This window comes from Contarinia nasturtii, unplaced genomic scaffold, assembly GCF_009176525.2.
Source record: "Contarinia nasturtii isolate CC-2019 unplaced genomic scaffold, AAFC_CNas_1.1 Cnas_scaffold_220, whole genome shotgun sequence".
NCBI lineage: Eukaryota > Metazoa > Arthropoda > Insecta > Diptera > Cecidomyiidae > Contarinia > Contarinia nasturtii.
The window spans coordinates 3,498,684-3,517,177 of NW_022197577.1; the positions used below are offsets into that span (position 1 = coordinate 3,498,684).

The window sequence follows — 18,494 nt, forward strand, 5'->3', positions numbered from 1 at the left end:
ACGTGTTTTATGCAAAAGTGTGAGAAGAGTGTGAGAAGGGAGTCGAATAAAACTATACGAAGAGTGTGAGAAGAGCGTGTACACTCTTCGAAAAGAGTATTATACTGACTTGGGAAGTTTTCACTTCACGGTGATTTAAGTTACTGCAACCATACAAAGACCATAATTCCAGTTTATTCCCAAAATTTCAGATCCATGCGGAAAAGTCAGCTTGCGTACGTAAGCCTTTTTATTTTGTTCATCAACAGCACCGCAAATCAATAAATAAATATATAAATACATTGTAAGCGACAATGCCCAAGTCAGTATAATACGCTTTTCGAAGAGTGTACACGCTCTTCTCACACTCTTCGTATAGTTCTATTCGACTCCCTTCTCACACTCTTCTCACACTTTTGCATAAAACACATTTATTGCTCAGTAGCTTCAATTTTTTTCTCTAAAAATTTTTCTTTTTTTTCCTTTATAATAAATTTTTCCACTGATGGATAGTTTTTGATTTTGTTTATTTTTGACATTTTGAAAAAAATGAACGTATACAAAAAAAATGAATTTGTAGTTCTGTTGTATTTTGACACAGCTGACGAATGCTATAAACGTCAAAAACGTTCAAATATCAAAATACAAACATTACTACTAGAATGCAGTGACAGCAGTCATATCATTACCAATACCATTACACACTCTCTTCTCACTCAATATACGTGTTTCATGCAAAAGTGTGAGAAGAGAGTGAGAAGAGTGTGAGAAGGGAGTCGAATAAAACTATACGAAGAGTGTGAGAAGAGCGTATACACTCTTCGAAAAGCGTATTATACTGACTTGGGTGTCAGACTTATTTTGTGATTTTATTAAAATATAACGCCAACATATAAAAATAGAGATTTTTTATATTGCGTAACACATTAATTCTTGGACAATCATAAAAGTACAAAGTAAAACACTTAATATCCGATCCACTTTGTACATGTACACATATAAAATAAAATATAACATGTAAAAATGTAAAAAGCAGAAAAGTCGAAAAAAACTGCTTTAATTTTTCATTATTTTTTTTTTTTTTTATATAGTGTTTCGAATGGATTGTGTTTTGAATTAGCGCCAATTACTGTAAGTCAACTCGGGTCTGAATAAGTGAGGTTATGTTAATTCAGCAAAATGTGACAGTTGTATTCTGTTCATTTGACAGACAACAGTTGGTCATAACCACGAAAACCAATGCGAACACGCTGTGTTATTAGTTGTCGTGGCTATTTTCTATTTTCCAATTTCAAGAATTCACGACGCTTTACGGTATTTATTCATTTGGTTAGGCGTTAAACGCATAGATTCTATATAGAATAAAATTCACAAAAACGTGATTAAAATGGTAAAATAAATTTGCTTCGTTTGCGGCATTTTTCAGTCTTTCAATGATTGTTGTGTAAATTTTAGGCTGCTGTCGAGCGAAAGGGTACATTTAAAGTTGAATTTTTGCAAAAGATTGAACGTGATGTTCAAGCGAAATGGGAAAAGGAACGTGTTTATGAGTTTGATGCACCAGCCGAACCACGTAAAAGCAATGACGAGAAATTCTTGGCTACATTTCCTTATCCATACATGAACGGTCGTCTGCATTTGGGTCACACCTTTTCATTTTCAAAAGCTGAAGTGAGTTTTATATGAACATTTGAGTGTCAAAGTGATTAATTGCTTCGGTATTTTATTTTTTGGTAGTTTGCTGTCCGGTATCACCGTTTGAGAGGCAAAAAATGCCTCATTCCATTTGGATTCCATTGTACTGGTATGCCAATTAAAGCATGTGCTGATAAATTACAACGTGAATTAGAAACATTTGGCTATCCACCACAATTTCCAACGGAAGAGGAATCAACAGTGATTGAAGAAGAAAAGGATGTTATTCCAAAAGATAAGAGCAAAGGCAAGAAGGTTTGTTAACACTGTTTGAGTACATTCCATGTGCGGAGGTTTTTAACATTTTCACTGTCTCCAATGTGCAGAGCAAAGCCGTTGCAAAAGCCGGTGCAGCCAAATATCAATGGCAAATTATGCAAAGCTTAGGTCTGGCTGATGAAGAAATTAAGCAATTCGCCGATCCAGCTCATTGGCTGGAATATTTCCCGCCATTGGCCATTCAAGATTTGAAGCAGTTTGGTACTCATGTAAGATGATGCAATAATTTATTAAATTGCATCTTAATCATATTCTCTCATAGCATTGAGTGCAATTATTAATTTTTATGATGCATTTAATTTAATCTTTCGTTTTTTTTTTTAAATAAATAGATTGATTGGCGCCGAACATTCATCACAACTGACGCAAATCCTTTCTATGACTCCTTCATAAGATGGCAATTCAATCATTTGAAGGCAAGAAATAAGATTGCCTACGGCAAACGGTACACAATCTATTCACCGAAAGATGGCCAACCGTGTATGGATCACGATCGTTCTTCTGGCGAAGGTGTTGGACCACAAGAATACACTTTGATTAAAATGAAAGTAGTCGCAAACATGCCGCAAAAATTACAGTAAGTATAAAAAAAAGTCCGAATTAAGCGTTTTCATTGGAATTTTTGTTTGTTTACGAAATAACTAAAATTGAGATAAATAAAATCATTTATTCGTTTATTTCTACTTGCAGATCGATTAAAAAGCCAATTTACTTGGTGGCGGCAACATTAAGACCGGAAACTATGTACGGTCAAACGAACTGTTGGTTACATCCCGATATCAAATATATTGCATTCGAAGTGAAAAAACACAACGAAATATGGGTTTGTACTCGACGCGCTGCCCGCAATATGGCATATCAAGATTTCACCGGTGTCGATGGTAAAATCAATGAACTCGCTGAAGTCACTGGATCGGATTTATTCGGCATCGGTTTGAGTTCACCATTAACAACGCACAAAGTAATCTATGCACTTCCAATGTTATCAGTGAAAGAAGATAAAGGTACTGGTGTCGTTACATCCGTGCCCAGTGACTCTCCCGATGATTATGCAGCATTGATCGATTTGCAAAAGAAAGCTGCATTCCGTGAAAAATACGGCATTAAAGATGAAATGGTATTGCCATTCGAACCGATCCCAATCATTGAAGTGCCAACACTGGGCAATCTATCAGCAGTCACCGCATACAATCAATTTAAAATTCAAAGTCAAAACGATCGTGACAAATTGCAAACAGCCAAAGAGTTGGTTTACTTGAAGGGATTTTATGATGGTGTACTGTTGGTTGGCGAATTCAAAGGCAAAAAGGTGCAAGATGTTAAAAAAGATTTAAAAACATATTTGGTCGATCGCAAAGAGGCTGATGTTTACTATGAACCGGAGAAAACCATTATGTCACGGTCAAATGATATGTGTGTCGTTGCACTTTGTAATCAATGGTATTTGACGTACGGCGAAGAAAAATGGCAAGCACAAACTGGTGCTGCATATAAGAATATGGAATTTTATCACGATGAAGTGAAAAAGAATTTTGACGTTTGTCTTGATTGGTTGCACGAGTACGCATGTTCTCGTACCTATGGTTTGGGTACGAAACTGCCATGGGATGAAAAATGGTTGATTGAATCACTATCAGACTCAACAATTTACATGGCATTCTATACCGTATCTCATTTATTACTTGGCGGCAGTTTCAAGGGTGAAAAACCAAGCCCATTGGGAATTAAAGCGGAACAAATGACGGCAGAAGTTTGGGATTATATTTTCTTTAATGATGCCAAATTACCGACCAAAACTGCCATTAAACGTGAACATTTGGATTTGATGCGACGTGAATTTAGATATTGGTATCCAGTTGACTTGAGAGTGTCGGGCAAGGATTTGATTCAAAATCATTTGACGTTTTTCGTTTACAATCACACCGCCATTTGGCCAAATGAACCAGAATTGTGGCCGCGTAGCATTCGATGCAACGGTCATTTGATGTTGAATTCAGCCAAAATGTCCAAATCCGATGGAAATTTCCTAACATTGTCTGAGGCAATTCAAAAATTCAGTGCCGATGGTACAGCAATATTACTAAAATAAATCCAAGAAAAAATTTATTTACGTATTTATTTATTTTTAATAGGAACACGACTATGTTTGGCCGATGCTGGTGATAGTATTGAAGATGCAAATTTCGTTGAAGCAACAGCTGATGCTGGCATTTTACGGTTGTACACATTCATCGGATGGGTTCAAGAAATGATTGAATCGAAAATGCTTCTACGTAAAGGACCAATAAAGGATACATTCAATGACAAGGTCTTCATCAGCGAAATGAACTTGAAGACTAAAGAAACCGCTGAATATTATGAGAAAATGTTATTCAAGGATGGTCTTAGGTAAGATAACAAAAAAAAAAATACAAAAAAACCTCCTATTAAAATATCATGTTTATTTCCAGAACGTGTTTCTTTGAATTGCAAACGGCTCGTGATAAATATCGTGAACTTTGCGGTGCAGCTGGTATGCACGTTGATCTTGTCTTTGAGTACATTGAACGACAGGCATTGTTGCTTTCACCGATCTGCCCTCATGTTGCTGAGCACATCTGGACATTGTTGAAGAAAGAAGGCAGTGTTTTAAATGCGAAATGGCCAACCGTTGGTGAAATCGTTGAATTGGATATTAAGTATGTTTTTTTTTTCATTCCCCCATTTTATCAGTTTGTGTATTCAAATGAATATACTTTTTTTGTAGACGTTCAGAGTATTTGATGGAGGCAGCGCATTCGTTCCGTTTGGCACAAAAGCATGCATCTCAAGTTAGAGTTAAGGGTGGCAAAGAGCAAAAAGGAAATGCACCAAAACCGACAAATGGCACAATTTGGATAGCAAAGACCTTCCCACCATGGCAATCATGCATTTTGAATACATTGAAAGAACTATTTGAAAAGCACAACGGCTTACCAGATAATAAAATTATCTCCGTTCAACTTGGAAAGAAAGATATTCTCAAGAAATATATGAAGAAAGTAATGCCATTCGTGCAGGCAATTCGTCAACGTGTCGAAGGTGGTGAAGGCAAAAAGGCACTCGCAACAACACTCACCTTCAATGAAATTGAAGTTCTGCAAAATAACTTTGAATATTTGAAAATTACCTTGGACGTAAGTAGTATAATGATTCAAATATTTTTTTTTTGTTTTTTTTTCTTCTTAACATCAAATAACATTTTGTTGCAGCTTGAGTCGCTGGAAATCCATAGTACCGATGAAGAGAGTGTTCCTGAAAAAGTTCGTGAAGACACATGTCCAGGACAGCCACACATTTTATTCAGCGCAAAACCAGCTGTTCAAGTTGTTTTAGAAAATCCAATTCCCCGATCAGGGTTATTCACTATCACCAGCACCATTTCAAATGGAGACACCACACAATCGTTCACCAATAAAATTGCAAAAATTATCGGAATTGGTGAGTAGACATAATCCATTTTTGTGCTTGATACCAATTTTTATTTCAATAATATGCTCCATTCCAGATGTGGACGCTCTGCGAGTGTGGCGATATGAAGACACTGTACTCGGTCCACGGAAGTTGCCCACTTTCAATGAACCACTCAAAGGAAAATTACTCATGGAAGATGGTATTTTCTCGGTTGATGTTGCGAAAAGTGAAGTCACTTTACAAACCGAATCAGCGATACTTAATGCTGGCACACAATTCATCTATATCGTTGAATAAATTTTAGGTTGAATAGATTTGAAAAATATTCATTAAAATTCTTTGTTAAATTAAAAAAACCTGTAAAATCACTTTATTTTTTTTTTTCAACAAAGATTTTGAAAGAAAATTCGATTCGTTTAATTTTGAAAAAAAAAGAAGAAAAAAATGGAAGAAAAGTCAATTTTATTTCAAAGGTAACTTTATTTTCGTCATCAAAACTAAATTAATGAAAAATTGACGAGATAATCTTATATCTTACAATGTGCGATCATGGAATTTACTTTTGGGAATGCAAAAGTTTCAATCAGGATTATTTATGGACACTAAAAAAAAAAATAAACGAAATAAATAAATAAGTTTTGTTCACAGTAAACGAATTCTATCGTGGTGTTTCACCAAAATGCAGTGGGCTTGCTTGTGGACTTTGTCGATTGCGTACTTCGTTGAGTTCGTCTGTTTTAAGTCTTTCATTTGTGTAGCCGAGTGAGCCTGATCCCAAGTAGACAGCTCCATTCGGCAAACGAACATATCCCAACGAGCCCGATCCCAGTTGAACGGGCAACGGTGCAACTCTTACCGAATTTATTGAATAGAAATCGTTGATTGGATTGTTTTGAATGGCGACTGTTGGTGATGATGTTGGAATTGTTGGAATTGTTGGAAAACCTAAATTTGGTAGTTTTGATGCAGGAACATTGTAATTGGCCGGAACGAAGGGCATAAAACGACTTAAAAAACTATTTAATGCATTGATGTCATCAACATTTTCTTCCGATACAAAATATTGTTTCAAAAATCGTCCATTGTGATAGTATCCATACAAGGAATCATCAAAAACATCATTTGGTGATTTAACAGTTGGATAAATTGTTGAAAGTGTTTGCGGATTATAGTAACCAAAATGATTGAATTTTTGATAATCGTTTGTTGTCACAAGATTATTATCGGTGAAACCAGCTAAAACTGGACTATTTGACGGGTGTAAAAATGAAATCGGCAACGGATTGGCGGACGGTAGTACATCGATATTTTGATAAAGAATTGCATTCACAAAATTAATATGGCATACGGCGCCCACAGCAAATATCCACAGAATGTCATTCTGTAAACAAAAAAAAAATAGAAATAAATAAGTCAGAGATAAATTGCAGTTGGTCAATAGAATGAAATTGAAAGCAAAATAACTCAACAAAAAAACACATGCCGAAAAAAAATGGCAATCAAGTTTGAGCTACGCAAAATATGCGTATAAGCATATATATTTTTTTCTGCATTTGGTACGCAAAAAAACCCAATCACACCCGGAATTCAATAGCAAGCTGCTACGTGCATTCAATTTTATGTGCAAACAGCAATAAGTGCAAATGAAAACGGTGCTAATACTTATTTAATTAGTGTAAAAGCTTGTCGTTGTATATCACACCAAGATGCATTACTATTTCCTATAGTGTAATCCAGTTTCATATATTTACGGCCAGACCCGTCATAAAATGCAAGTGGAATATTACATAGTGAAGGATCGAGTTAATGGTCGATTAAAATTAATGCTTCATAGGCCCATTCATTACACAATTTATTCGTGTTTCACGTACGATCTGTTCTTGGTATAATTTGAATGACTTAAGTTCATAAACGAGTGTATTTGAATTTATGCGTCGAACGTGCGCACACTGCGATCGTTCTTTTTTTGAAAATCTACCCAATCCACAATGTATAACATAATGCGTTTCAAATGTCGATTAACAAAACAGCTCTCGATTCTCGACTTCAAATTTGAATATACGGCGATTGAATATTATTCAAAATTTCAATCAAATCCAAATTCAAATACTTTTCACAAGCGCATATAAATATTTATACTAAATGGCACTTGGTTGGGCGCTAAACAAGAGAGAATGCAGAAAAAACACTGTACTATAACAGTGCCAAATTGCACGCAGAGAGTGCGTTTTTTTCTCTTCTTTGGCATTGTGTGCACACATATATATATATATATTGCGTATTGACGACGAAGTCTACGAACGTCGCAATAAATATTTCATTGCATTACTCATTCTCGCGCCGTAGACTGTTCATATATGTATCCAAATGCTAGATGTTTATCGACATGCTTACAGTGTGGCTTTTTTTTCGTGCATACATTTTTTTGTTCGTTTCTTTCCACTTTGCCGACTAAAATGTGTGTTTTGTGACACGCCACATAAATGATACACATTTTATGCCTAATAATCCATTGCGTTATGAGTATCTCAACGATCTTTGCCATTTTTCCGTAAAATAAAATAAAAACATTTTTTTCTTCGGTTTGTCATTTTTCCTCGTTCATTCGGTTCGTTTGCTAAATGCTAAATAATTCATGATTTAAATACTGGAAAATCATAACAACCGCAGACAAATATGGAACACATATATGTTTCAATGAAATGGCGCACGTACACTCGCACCAGTGCCCAAGATTCATAAAACGGATAATGAACGTGCAAGAAAAAAAAGGTACAACCGAACACTCGTACACAATGCAAAAATCGGGAGAGCCAACGAATTCGAAACTTGTTAAACGTGATTCAAATATTACATAAATGCGTAATCGATGACGGATTTTTTTTAACTTGCGGTCGTCTTTTTAAACACACAAGAAACAATAATTAAGATTAATTTGATTTTCTATGGTTTCTAAATGGGGACAAATATGGAGGTTTATTTTAATTTGCTCGAAATATGTCAACACATTCTGATTTTACTGCTGTCACCATTACATGCTTGATATGCAATCGATTCACACGATTCAAATCATTTCTTCATTTTATTATTTAACTTTCTCTCAAAATTTCACATGTACACTTCAAATTGCCAAAAATTTAAATTTCGATGGAACTACTTGACGAACTGACACTAATGACATCGATTATAGGTAGTCTTTGCGAATTAATAAAAAGAAGGTAACTATATGTCTGCAATCATAATTTAGAATATTTACGTACCGATTGAATTGCCATGTTTTAATAAAAGTTCTATCGAACAAAAGAAACTTTAATTGAATAAACTCGTTTAAATGTGTTTTAGTGCACACCAAAAACTGGCATCGTTATTCTTCTTGATCACCGTTCGAAAATGTGTGATGCTGAATTATTTAAAGTTCACGCGCGAACTGTGGCCGCATCAGGTTCACCACCGATGTGCGATTACTAAACGGCTTTAGGACAAGAGCTTGACTGAAGTGATTTGTAGGAATGGAGCCGTCTTTTATAAGAGCGCGTGTGTACTTTTTTTTAGTTCAACTGTGAGCGCGCCTTCGTTTGGCTTCGTAGACTGCATCAGATTACATTGTGTAGGTACATGACTTGTAATGTTTACTAGGCGCGTAAAAGCGTACACGGTGAGTTTATTTTTTTGTGTCGCTCGCCTGCTCAGTGTAAATGGATCTGAGAGTGAATATGTTTCTCTACCTCTTCAGTGTACTGGGTAAAGGTGAACAAAAAATTATATTATTTTTTTTGCTTTGCTCCGTATTTAAATCGGATTTCTCTGTTTGTTTATTCCATATTCAATTGGCTTCTTGAAAAAAAGAGCGAGCGAGAGAGAGAAACGGGTTCGTAATTACTCCATTATCTGCGTTGCATCGGAGACTGGTCCGTTTAAAATGTCTGGTAGCAAATATGCAGACAAATGGATTTATTAGACATTCAAATTGCGGTGTATGTGTTACTCGAGTTAGCATCTTTTGTTGTTATGATTTATAGACTCAAAATGTTTGCTGCTCAAGACATTTAATTCAAATGTAATGACGTGCCAAAACACCAAAAGATCATATTCTATTTTTAGTCTCGTTGATTGAATTGGAATAATTGATTTATACCGTCACCGTTTCCCCGTAAATTTCATAATGTAGTACATTTTTTTAGCATGATTCAAAACTCTTATGATTCAAAATTTTATCGTTCACAAAACCACCTAATTAATGTTGACTTTCAATTTCACTCGCTGCCGAAAAAAGAAACGGCCGCAATTCGAAACGATACATGATTCAACATAAAACATATGTATTTCGATAAGAAATCTCATCTATTGTTCACATTCACATAAGTATGGTTTCACTCTCGATCGTTGCCATCTATATGTACATTTAATTGTAACTCGGGTATGTTGTTCAGTTCATTCAAAGTAGCTGATTTTTATCACCAAAACTCGACGTTTATTGCTCGGTTAATATCCATCAGCATTGTAAACAATTGATTTATCTCAAAAACTCCAAATCTCGATCTCATTTTTCCACTTCAGCTGAACGGTCGATTGAAATTTAAAAAAAAATTACTCCTTATGTGTTATTGGTCAGTAAAGAACGAGAAATCATAATAAATCAAAGAACATAGTTCGTTGTGTTCAAGTGCTTATTTTGGAAATCGACTGACACAAACATAAAAAATTTCAGAATTTTTATCCAAATAAAGGTGTTTTATTGATTTATTGTGCCGATTTGGTGGTAAAATTTCAAATTGTGGTTAACCATTTTAATTCGTGCTCAATCAACAAATTGCCGTTTAATTGCATTTGTACATTTTTAGTATGTGCAAGTTTTTTTTTTTTTTCGTCTCCAAAATCACTATCTTCTTCTTCCTTCGACACACATAAAATGACGAAATCGCTCGATCATTCAACATATACATTGTTTTTTGTGGGCAATATGGTTACATATTTTATTGAAAAGTAAAATGTAGCATTTAAAATTGAAAAAATAAACTCAATTGCTTCATTTTGATCTCATAACTTCAATTTGCCAGAAAAGGTTACGATTTCCTCTCAAATACGAAATAACTGCAGCAATACAAATCTGGTTTTATTAATGAGCTGACACTTTGCGCTCCAATCTTATCACATAAACAGCTGTTATTAATATTTGCCGTTGAATGTCTTAAGCAAATTCGATTTTATTGCCATTTCGATTAATTAAGATGACATGAGATGCTATTTAAGTTACGTAGTTGAAAATGTCATGAAAACATCGAACACATTTAACCTTTCGAACCGAATCGAAAGCGATCAAAAAGGAGGCAACATATACCACACCGGCACCGCTCTTTTTTTCTCGCAAAAGAAAATAAAAATCGATTTCAAAAAATGTATCCATCAATTCAACACGCGCGCGCACGCCAATTCATGTATACCCAGAGTCAAATGATGTTAGATATAGTACTCCGCGATCTCACACGGTTCGTTAAGCACGCTGCTTCAATTCGGCTTATTGTGCATGCTGTTAACTCTCTTGCATTTCAAATGCATATAGAGGCGGCCACAACTGATTTGATGTTTATGACTTTGTTTGATTTGTAAATGGCTAATACCATAGTATTGTGTTGTCTCATTTGGTTTAAATTTGCACAAGCGATCGCTTGGAAATGTGAAGAAAAGGAAATCAATGTAAAAAATATCGTAAATACCGTCGTCACTGAGCCGGTATCAAGAAAAGTAATCTATTTATTGAAAAATCAACATAAAAGCGTGACATGTCAACTAGTAATTATGTTCTCTTGTAGAAAATATTTCGATGTTGTGTGTTAAATCGTAAGCTCACATTTAACACGGGCCACTTTGTGATTATTGTTAATCACATTTGATGAATGTAAACGCAAAAACTAACAATGAGAGATTTTTTTGTTTTCAGTGAGTTAAGCTTTCGGGCACTTTTTGCACTTGATTGACTGACGGTGTGGTTCGACTGAGTTGGCGCTCGCTTGTATGTACATTAGGGTGTTTCCCATATCTGTAAATAGAAAAATGGCATTTTTTAATTGAAAGTAGACAAAATTCTATGCTGGTTAGTAGCATCGATACAACAAAGCGATTTATATCAACACTTCCCGAAGCGAAAAACGATTGTTGCCTCTGAATATGAATATCAATCACTCCATTATATGAATACAATCTCATAGTGAAGAATACTTACAGAAAAAAACACCTAGAAGTACTTCCTCGAAATGCTGAGACACAACAGTCAGTCTCAGTTAATGTAACAAATTACAATATTAATTTTTGATTAATTTTCGAGTACGAATGGTGATTAGTGATGCTTAAGGCTGCTGATTCGGTTGAACTGCTGGCTGTCGCGGTGATCGTCTGTCTAATCCTGCCGGAATATCCCATCCAAACAGCTCACAATGTCCTATTCAAAAGTAAACACACACACACGGAAATAATGTATAGATTATTGGCAGAAATGATTTTTTTTTCTTAAATCTATACAAATGTTTAGATATCTCAACAGAAATTTATTTTTTTATTAAAAAAATATTTTCTCAATGTCATTAAATATTGCATACATATTTATAGACCAAGAGCCACCGTGCAAATTACTTTTTTTTCTGTGTACGGCAGATTTTCATGAAATTATCATCTTCACACTGTGTACTGTCCGAATAATATCACTTTTTTCATTGTAATTGGGCGGATCGCGAGATCCGCGGTTTTATTCGCGCTACACGAAATAGTATACTTTTTTCGCACTAATACGGCAGATTTTTGTGTTAAATTCTTCGTTTTGATCCAACTATATTGAAAAGTAAAAAATCTGCCCAAATGAGTGGGCAAATTGTTCAAAAAACAACAAAATAAACAATAATATGACACTACCATTACTCAACGAAACACAAATGTCAGTTGATACAATGGGTGCGTTCAATACCTTGTGTCAAATTCATCAATATTATTGTTTATTTTGTTGGTTTTTGAACAATTTGCCCACTCATTTGGGCAGATTTTTTACTTTTCAATATAGCTGGATCAAAACAAAGAATTTAACACAAAAATCTGCCGTATTGGTGCAAAAAAAGTATACTATTTCGTGTAGCGCGAATAAAACCGCGGATCTCGCGATCCGCCCAATTACAATGAAAAAAGTGATATTATTCGGACAGTACACAGTGTGAAGATGATAATTTCATGAAAATCTGCCGTACACAGAAAAAAAAGTAATTTGCACGGTGGCTCTTGGTCTATTATCATCGAGCGCTAAAATAGATCATTCAAATAGTGTGCATTTCATTTAATATGTAGAATATATGCAAATGCAAATTTCTAATACACATACCTTTGATGAGAATGCATTTGGCGGCGACGATATCACGATCCCAAGATGTCTTGTGTACAGCCATTAGTAGTTGCTCGTCTTTGATTTCCAATTCATTTTCATCATCGACTGCATATGGCTGTTGAACAGTTGCATACGGTGCATCAGCATTGACTTGAGCATATTCCAATTTACCACTCACTGTGTTTACTTGCCAATTTTTTGGATACACGGCCACCTTAGACAGTAAACGTTCAGCAGCAATATCGAATTCTTGCTCAGTCATGAGTCCTTCTGCCCAAAATCGCATCAAATAAAGTTCAACGACATCTTTGTTGTACCTCAATTGCCGTTTGCTGCGCTGTGCTACGATTTTTGATGGTAAATATTCGGCGAAAATTGAATCGGGCTCCGCTCCACAATTTTCACACACTTTGAATCGATGGCTCCTTGTGGCTGGATTAAATCGTCGCCCACACTTTGCACAATGCTGCGATGTACCCCACTCATCTGTTTTGCGCACACGACAATTGCGACGTTTTCGAAAGCCTTTGAGTAGTTTGCGCGTACCTGGAGCTCTCACATGCTTTTTGATTCGAATGCACGAGTTTGGTGATATTTCTGCATTTCCCATGTGAATAATTGCGGCTTTATGATTGACCAAATTCCCAGTGAGTTTATCAACGGTTCGATTCGATTCGACGTACTTGTCAAACTGCAACAGCGTGTATTTCGGTGTTGTATACACGGCCATTCCTTTCTTGAGCATTTTGATACGATGATGAACGTAATCAATCCAGAGTATGCCCAGTGGTGATGGCATTCGCTGATACAATTGTCGATTATTTCGATCGTCCTGCTCCTCTTGGGTGAACTGCTTCGTCCATCGTTTTGCCTTTACATCGCGCGTCTTCTGCTTTGCCAGCCAATGGTACTTCTTACTGGACGTTTTCATGTTGACCTGAAATGGAAAAGTGAAGAAAAAAATTATTCACGTAACTGTATCACTTTCTATTTCTCAATAATGCCAAAAATTTAAACACTCACTTCTTTCTTTGTTTCGATATTTCGACGAACTGTGGCATTCCATGTTTTCATGCCTGGATCGATTCCCAGTTCGTAAGCAAATTTTCCGCCGATGAATTGCTTTCGAAGAATATCATCATTCTGCATCTGTTGCTCGTATTGCTTTGACATGCGATACATAATCGACACAGATTCACCGTTGCTGACGATGGTATAATGGAATTCTTTGTTTTTCTTCAGTTTTCGATTGATGGTCGTTAAATCGAATACTTGATTCCAATAGAATTCTTTGTTCTGGCGAATGTAACTTTCGGTTGCTTGTCTACCATCAACTTGTGGAAGTTGTTTCGATTCGGCCAGCATTCGATAGAAGACATCATTGCACATGAACACTGCCTTTCGTTGATAATCAGGCAATGGAACAACCGAGAGATTTTTGATATTTGGTATCTTCACATTGTTATCTTGCGCCCAATTGTGCCACTCATCGATTTCTGTCTGCATAACGAGCCACATTGCAGTTGCTTTGAACCAATAATCGCCTTTTGAAAAATCCTTGATGTTGTGATCATTGGTTGGGCCACCAACTTCTCGCACAATTGCAGTAACCATGCCAGTAAGTAATGTTCGCTTGTGTCGTTTGAAATCTGCATTTTGATGAGTGTCACGGATCGCATTGTAGCCTCGAATCATCAAATCGACTGCATTGTCAATGTCCTTCTTGTCGAATTTCCAACCGGTAGACACTGCGTTGAATTGCCACGCTCGCATTCGCAGATAATTTTTCAACTTCTTCTTGCAGTGTGTCGTTTGACCGGTTTTCAAGCATCGCGTGTGATTTTGGCACAGCGTTTTAAAATGATTACCAAAATAATCGTTCTTGGGCCAGGCGAAATTATTTTCTGGACTGAGCTCTTCGACAAACTGACGGAAATGTGGCTCCATATTCTCACCTTCTTTGTTTTTTTGCAAGACGGCATAGAAACATTGCTCAATCACTTCTTCGCCACGATTCTTTTCAACGAGCTGTCCTTTCTTCTTTCCTTTTTTGGCCGGATACGTTCGGTTTTTAAAAAACTCCCACTGTCGATTCATTTGTGCCGATTTCACTTTATCCAAGAAAAGTAATGATGCCAAAACGGTGATTTTCGTTGACATTATGCTTTTCTGTTCGATCCACGGTTTGACAATGTGATTGAACTCTGGTCATAAAATTGTGTTGAGGCGCATTTTAATCGCGAACAATCCATTATCGTTTACATCATCATCAGCATCCTTTTCTTTTTGCGCATTCGTTTGAAATTTGTATCGCTTTTTTCTTGGCGCTGTAGCAGCCGTAGTTTCACCAGTCGTTGACATGTTGAACTAAAACGAAATATAAAAAAAAACACACGCGCAATTTAGAACACAAATAAAATGACAAATATATTTTCTGCACTGTGTAATTTTTGTAAATGAATTGAATCAATAGGAAGCACTGAATATATGGGGACAAAACTGACACTTGATGTTACCTGATTGAATGTTAAGCGTGAAGTGATTCAAAATCGACAAATTGAGTGATATTAACTCTTTTGAATGCAACATATAAATGCAAACCACACCAACACGGTCCAAAGTTGAATCAAAATATTTGCAGTTTCAGCTTGTGAATGTTATGTTATTATCAAAACTAAACAAAATCAAACACAAAATTCACCGCAAATATCTCGTTTGAAAACAATCGGTTGACAATGATTCCAATAGAAAACCGCCTACAGCGGAAAATAAACTTCTTTGAAAGCAAGAAACAAATATAACATACACTGACACAATCCAAAAATATGTTTTAGCACTTTTATCAATCGAATCCAATGAAATTATGACGATGCAAATTCAAATAAAAAAAACATTGATTCTGACAAGTTTCAACACGATCGTTTCATTTGAACCAACACACTTCTCCACATTCCGATGGTTCTGTGTCGGAAGCATTCTTATATTGCACACATTTTTTGTTTATAAAGCGTTTGAATAAGAATGTATGGTACGGAACCAATAAACGGAATCACAGTTTGTATGTAAACACTTAAGAGCAAAAGAAACGGAATGATTATTATTATTAGCCTATCGCGATCGATATAAATGTGTATGTGTTGTATGGACTGCTTGGTTCAAATCATAAAATGATTTTACAGGCCAAAAAAACGGCTGACACAGCGAACAACACGATTTTGAAAATGCGTTGAATATAAATACTTTCTTTTGTTTATTTATCGAATTCTAAAGAATCGCAACAATATTCTATCAAAGCGAACAGTGTCGATATACGTGCAAACAGCAAAGAGAATTGTACTTCAAATTCTAATCAACTATATTTTCAGATATGTTTTCGTTTCGGGAAGTGCTAAAATCAATCGCTTCGTTATATGAATGCCATTTACTAACATAGAATTTTGCCTTCTTTGAATTAAGAAATACCATTTTTTTATTTGTTGGTACGGGAAACACTCTAATGTACATAAACAGTGCTCAGTTAATTTGCTTTGAGTTCAGAAGTCAATGATCAGATAATGCACTTTTTTTTCTAAGTGAGTGTGTGTTCCAGTATAGCAATACGCCCTAAAATTAACAAAAAAAACTCTATATCTGATCATAATCACCGTAATCGATTTGATTATATTCTAAGTTCTCAAAACAGTGGTCAAACAGTGCAACTAAGAAAAACAAATTTCGTGAAAACATGACACAATTTTCGCCATCTGATTCCAACAGACAAAAACCACAATTGTTTTGAAAATATCAATTGTATAGAGAAAAAAAAGAGATTTAAAGAAATATAAGAATGACATTTATTACACACAGGAAAATAATGTATAGATTATCAGTAAAAATGATTTTTTTTCCTAAATCTATACAAAAGTTAAGATATCTCAACAAAAATTTATTTGTTAAAAAAAGAAATATATATATGGGAATGTTGCTTGACAGCTTAAATGAGTGCGTTCAATGTGTCATATTGAGTGTTTTCAATATATACAAACATGTAATTTTGTTTATGCAGAAAACAATAAATATGTGTATTTAAGTGCAGATTTTTATAATTTAGTGTTATTTCATGATAAAAAATCGATGTTTAAAATTTCAGACATAAAGCTGACAAAAAAGTTGATAGTTTTTTTTTACATAATTCATTCATGCAGATTTTGTAAACAATGCGGAATTTCATACAGAAATTTTAATCGAAGAATCTTTGAGCAAAAACAAAATGTATTCCAGAAAATCAAACATGCAGCTCGCTTTATTAATTGATGTGTTTTCTATCCGCGAATAATAGTGCAGATTTCGCGAAGTGGGTGGCTGTAATGGCAGATGTAAAATTATTTGTTTAGTGTATGTCTAGCTGTATGGTTCAATATAGTTTTCTGACATAAAGCAAAAAAAAGTTACTTGTTAGAGTGGCTCTTGGTCTATCATGCAAACAACGCTTAAGAAAAAAAATCATTTTTACCGATAATCTATACATTATTTCCCTGTGTGTATATTTGACTCTGGTGGTGACAGAGCCGACAAGCGTTGTGTTAAATCCGAGTTTAAGGTCTTGATTTTACTCGAACGCAAATGGTATATAGTGAATTGAGCCATATAGCACCAACTCAAATGATGACTGACTGAAAAATTGACTCAAGAAAAATGTTGCCACCATGACACATACTGATATTCAGGTGGAGAGTATTATTTGGAACATTCACCCGATTCTCATATGTTTGCATTGCACTTGTATGATCATTGATCACGATATGCATTCTTTTCGTGGAATATATTGGCCATAATTCGATGTTCGAACAGCAACAGGAACAAAATCGAAAACAAACCATAATGCTCCATGCCGAGTATTTTATAATCGATTTTTATTAAATATTACCTGCTATTCTCGCGTTCAATGGCATCGAATTTCGTTACAATTGTAAAATGCTATAAATGAACAAACATCCACGGGAATGCATGCCGTTTTACGTTTGCTTATTATTATTTCATATTTGTGCCGATGATATAGATATATCTATAGACTTTGTATGCGCATTCATAATGATGAGAGTTGAAAATTCTTGGTCGTTTCGAACCACTTTCAACAGCGTGCGCACAAAAAAAAATTAATAAGCATTTAAGCCAATTGATCAAATTCGACAATAACTACTTGCAATCGAAATAATGGGTGCATATGATCTTTTATAGCCTTTTAACACATCGCGTTTGCATGATAATTGGTACTCCTTGGCCTTGCACGTGTGTAGATTTATCGCAAATTAACGTGCGCACACACTGGGATCTTTCGCTCGAGCGATGAGAGTTACGAAACTTCGAAAGTATTTTCTTTGATATGAATTAGATAAATTCTTTCTGCGAGCGCTTAAATGCTTGCAGGCCGCACGTACCGCACTCAAGATTCAGTTTTTTTTGCGAAAAATTACTCGCATGAATTCATGTACGATATTAGATATGATCAAAGAGTTGCTATTTTACACGAAGTTTTTTTTTCCTTAGCAACATGCAAACATAAACGACGAAGTACCATAAAGGCGCATAAAGGTTCAAACATTTTGTGAAACAACAACAAATCACAAAGAAGAATATTTGCCATTTTGCTGCAGCCGAAATAAAATCAATTCTGTAAGTGGCCCTGCATTTCAAGCAACTTTGTCATCCAACAATTCCAATCGATCCAGTGTTAATGTTAATTCCATTATGTAACCGAACGAGCTGA

General features: G+C 35.3%; 3 protein-coding genes across 4 annotated transcripts; 1 reads left to right on the plus strand and 2 right to left on the minus strand.

Annotated features, from left to right (window-relative positions):
* Positions 1 to 1,197: 1,197 nt before the first annotated feature.
* On the plus strand, positions 1,198 to 5,753 carry LOC116337054 (leucine--tRNA ligase, cytoplasmic). The gene is made up of 11 exons (XM_031761347.1): positions 1,198 to 1,369; positions 1,435 to 1,650; positions 1,717 to 1,929; positions 2,001 to 2,162; positions 2,286 to 2,530; positions 2,644 to 4,019; positions 4,086 to 4,341; positions 4,404 to 4,631; positions 4,700 to 5,108; positions 5,184 to 5,412; positions 5,480 to 5,753. Exons 1-11 carry the CDS (start codon positions 1,367 to 1,369, stop codon positions 5,680 to 5,682), a joined length of 3,540 nt encoding a protein of 1,179 aa, XP_031617207.1. The 5' UTR covers positions 1,198 to 1,366; the 3' UTR covers positions 5,683 to 5,753.
* A 147-nt stretch (positions 5,754 to 5,900) lies between these two features.
* Positions 5,901 to 8,886, minus strand: LOC116337069. The gene is made up of 3 exons (XM_031761369.1): positions 8,646 to 8,886; positions 6,061 to 6,766; positions 5,901 to 5,987 (listed from the first exon to the last, which is right to left on the minus strand). Exons 1-3 carry the CDS (start codon positions 8,658 to 8,660, stop codon positions 5,965 to 5,967), a joined length of 744 nt encoding a protein of 247 aa, XP_031617229.1. The 5' UTR covers positions 8,661 to 8,886; the 3' UTR covers positions 5,901 to 5,964.
* Positions 8,887 to 11,117: 2,231 nt separating this feature from the next.
* LOC116337129 lies at positions 11,118 to 15,369 on the minus strand. Of its 2 annotated transcripts, XR_004200781.1 has the most exons (5): positions 15,265 to 15,369; positions 13,772 to 15,115; positions 12,746 to 13,685; positions 11,606 to 11,821; positions 11,118 to 11,422 (listed from the first exon to the last, which is right to left on the minus strand). XR_004200781.1 is itself a non-coding variant. In XM_031761470.1 (4 exons), exons 2-4 carry the CDS (start codon positions 14,906 to 14,908, stop codon positions 11,730 to 11,732), a joined length of 2,169 nt encoding a protein of 722 aa, XP_031617330.1. In that variant the 5' UTR covers positions 14,909 to 15,115; positions 15,265 to 15,369; the 3' UTR covers positions 11,478 to 11,729. The 2 variants fall into 2 exon arrangements, 1 of the variants encoding a protein (XP_031617330.1); XM_031761470.1 differs by lacking the exon at positions 11,118 to 11,422 and having other exon boundaries at positions 11,478 to 11,821.
* Positions 15,370 to 18,494: the final 3,125 nt, after the last annotated feature.

What these genes read in the sequence shown, in the direction of transcription:
- LOC116337054 (XM_031761347.1), top strand. An exon ending in TTTCATTTTCAAAAGCTGAA is followed by an intron (nt 1,651 to 1,716) that starts GTGAGTTTTATA and finishes ATTTTTTGGTAG; the next exon opens with TTTGCTGTCCGGTATCACCG. An exon ending in ATAAGAGCAAAGGCAAGAAG is followed by an intron (nt 1,930 to 2,000) that starts GTTTGTTAACAC and finishes TCCAATGTGCAG; the next exon opens with AGCAAAGCCGTTGCAAAAGC.
- LOC116337069 (XM_031761369.1), bottom strand. An exon ending in AGCAAGCCCACTGCATTTTG is followed by an intron (nt 5,988 to 6,060) that starts GTGAAACACCAC and finishes TTTTTTTTTTAG; the next exon opens with TGTCCATAAATAATCCTGAT.
- LOC116337129 (XM_031761470.1), bottom strand. Translation starts at nt 14,908, where the DNA reads ATGTCAACGAAAATCACCGTTTTGGCATCATTACTTTTCTTGGATAAA. An exon ending in ATATCGAAACAAAGAAAGAA is followed by an intron (nt 13,686 to 13,771) that starts GTGAGTGTTTAA and finishes TTTCCATTTCAG; the next exon opens with GTCAACATGAAAACGTCCAG. An exon ending in CAAATGCATTCTCATCAAAG is followed by an intron (nt 11,822 to 12,745) that starts GTATGTGTATTA and finishes ACTTTTGAATAG; the next exon opens with GACATTGTGAGCTGTTTGGA.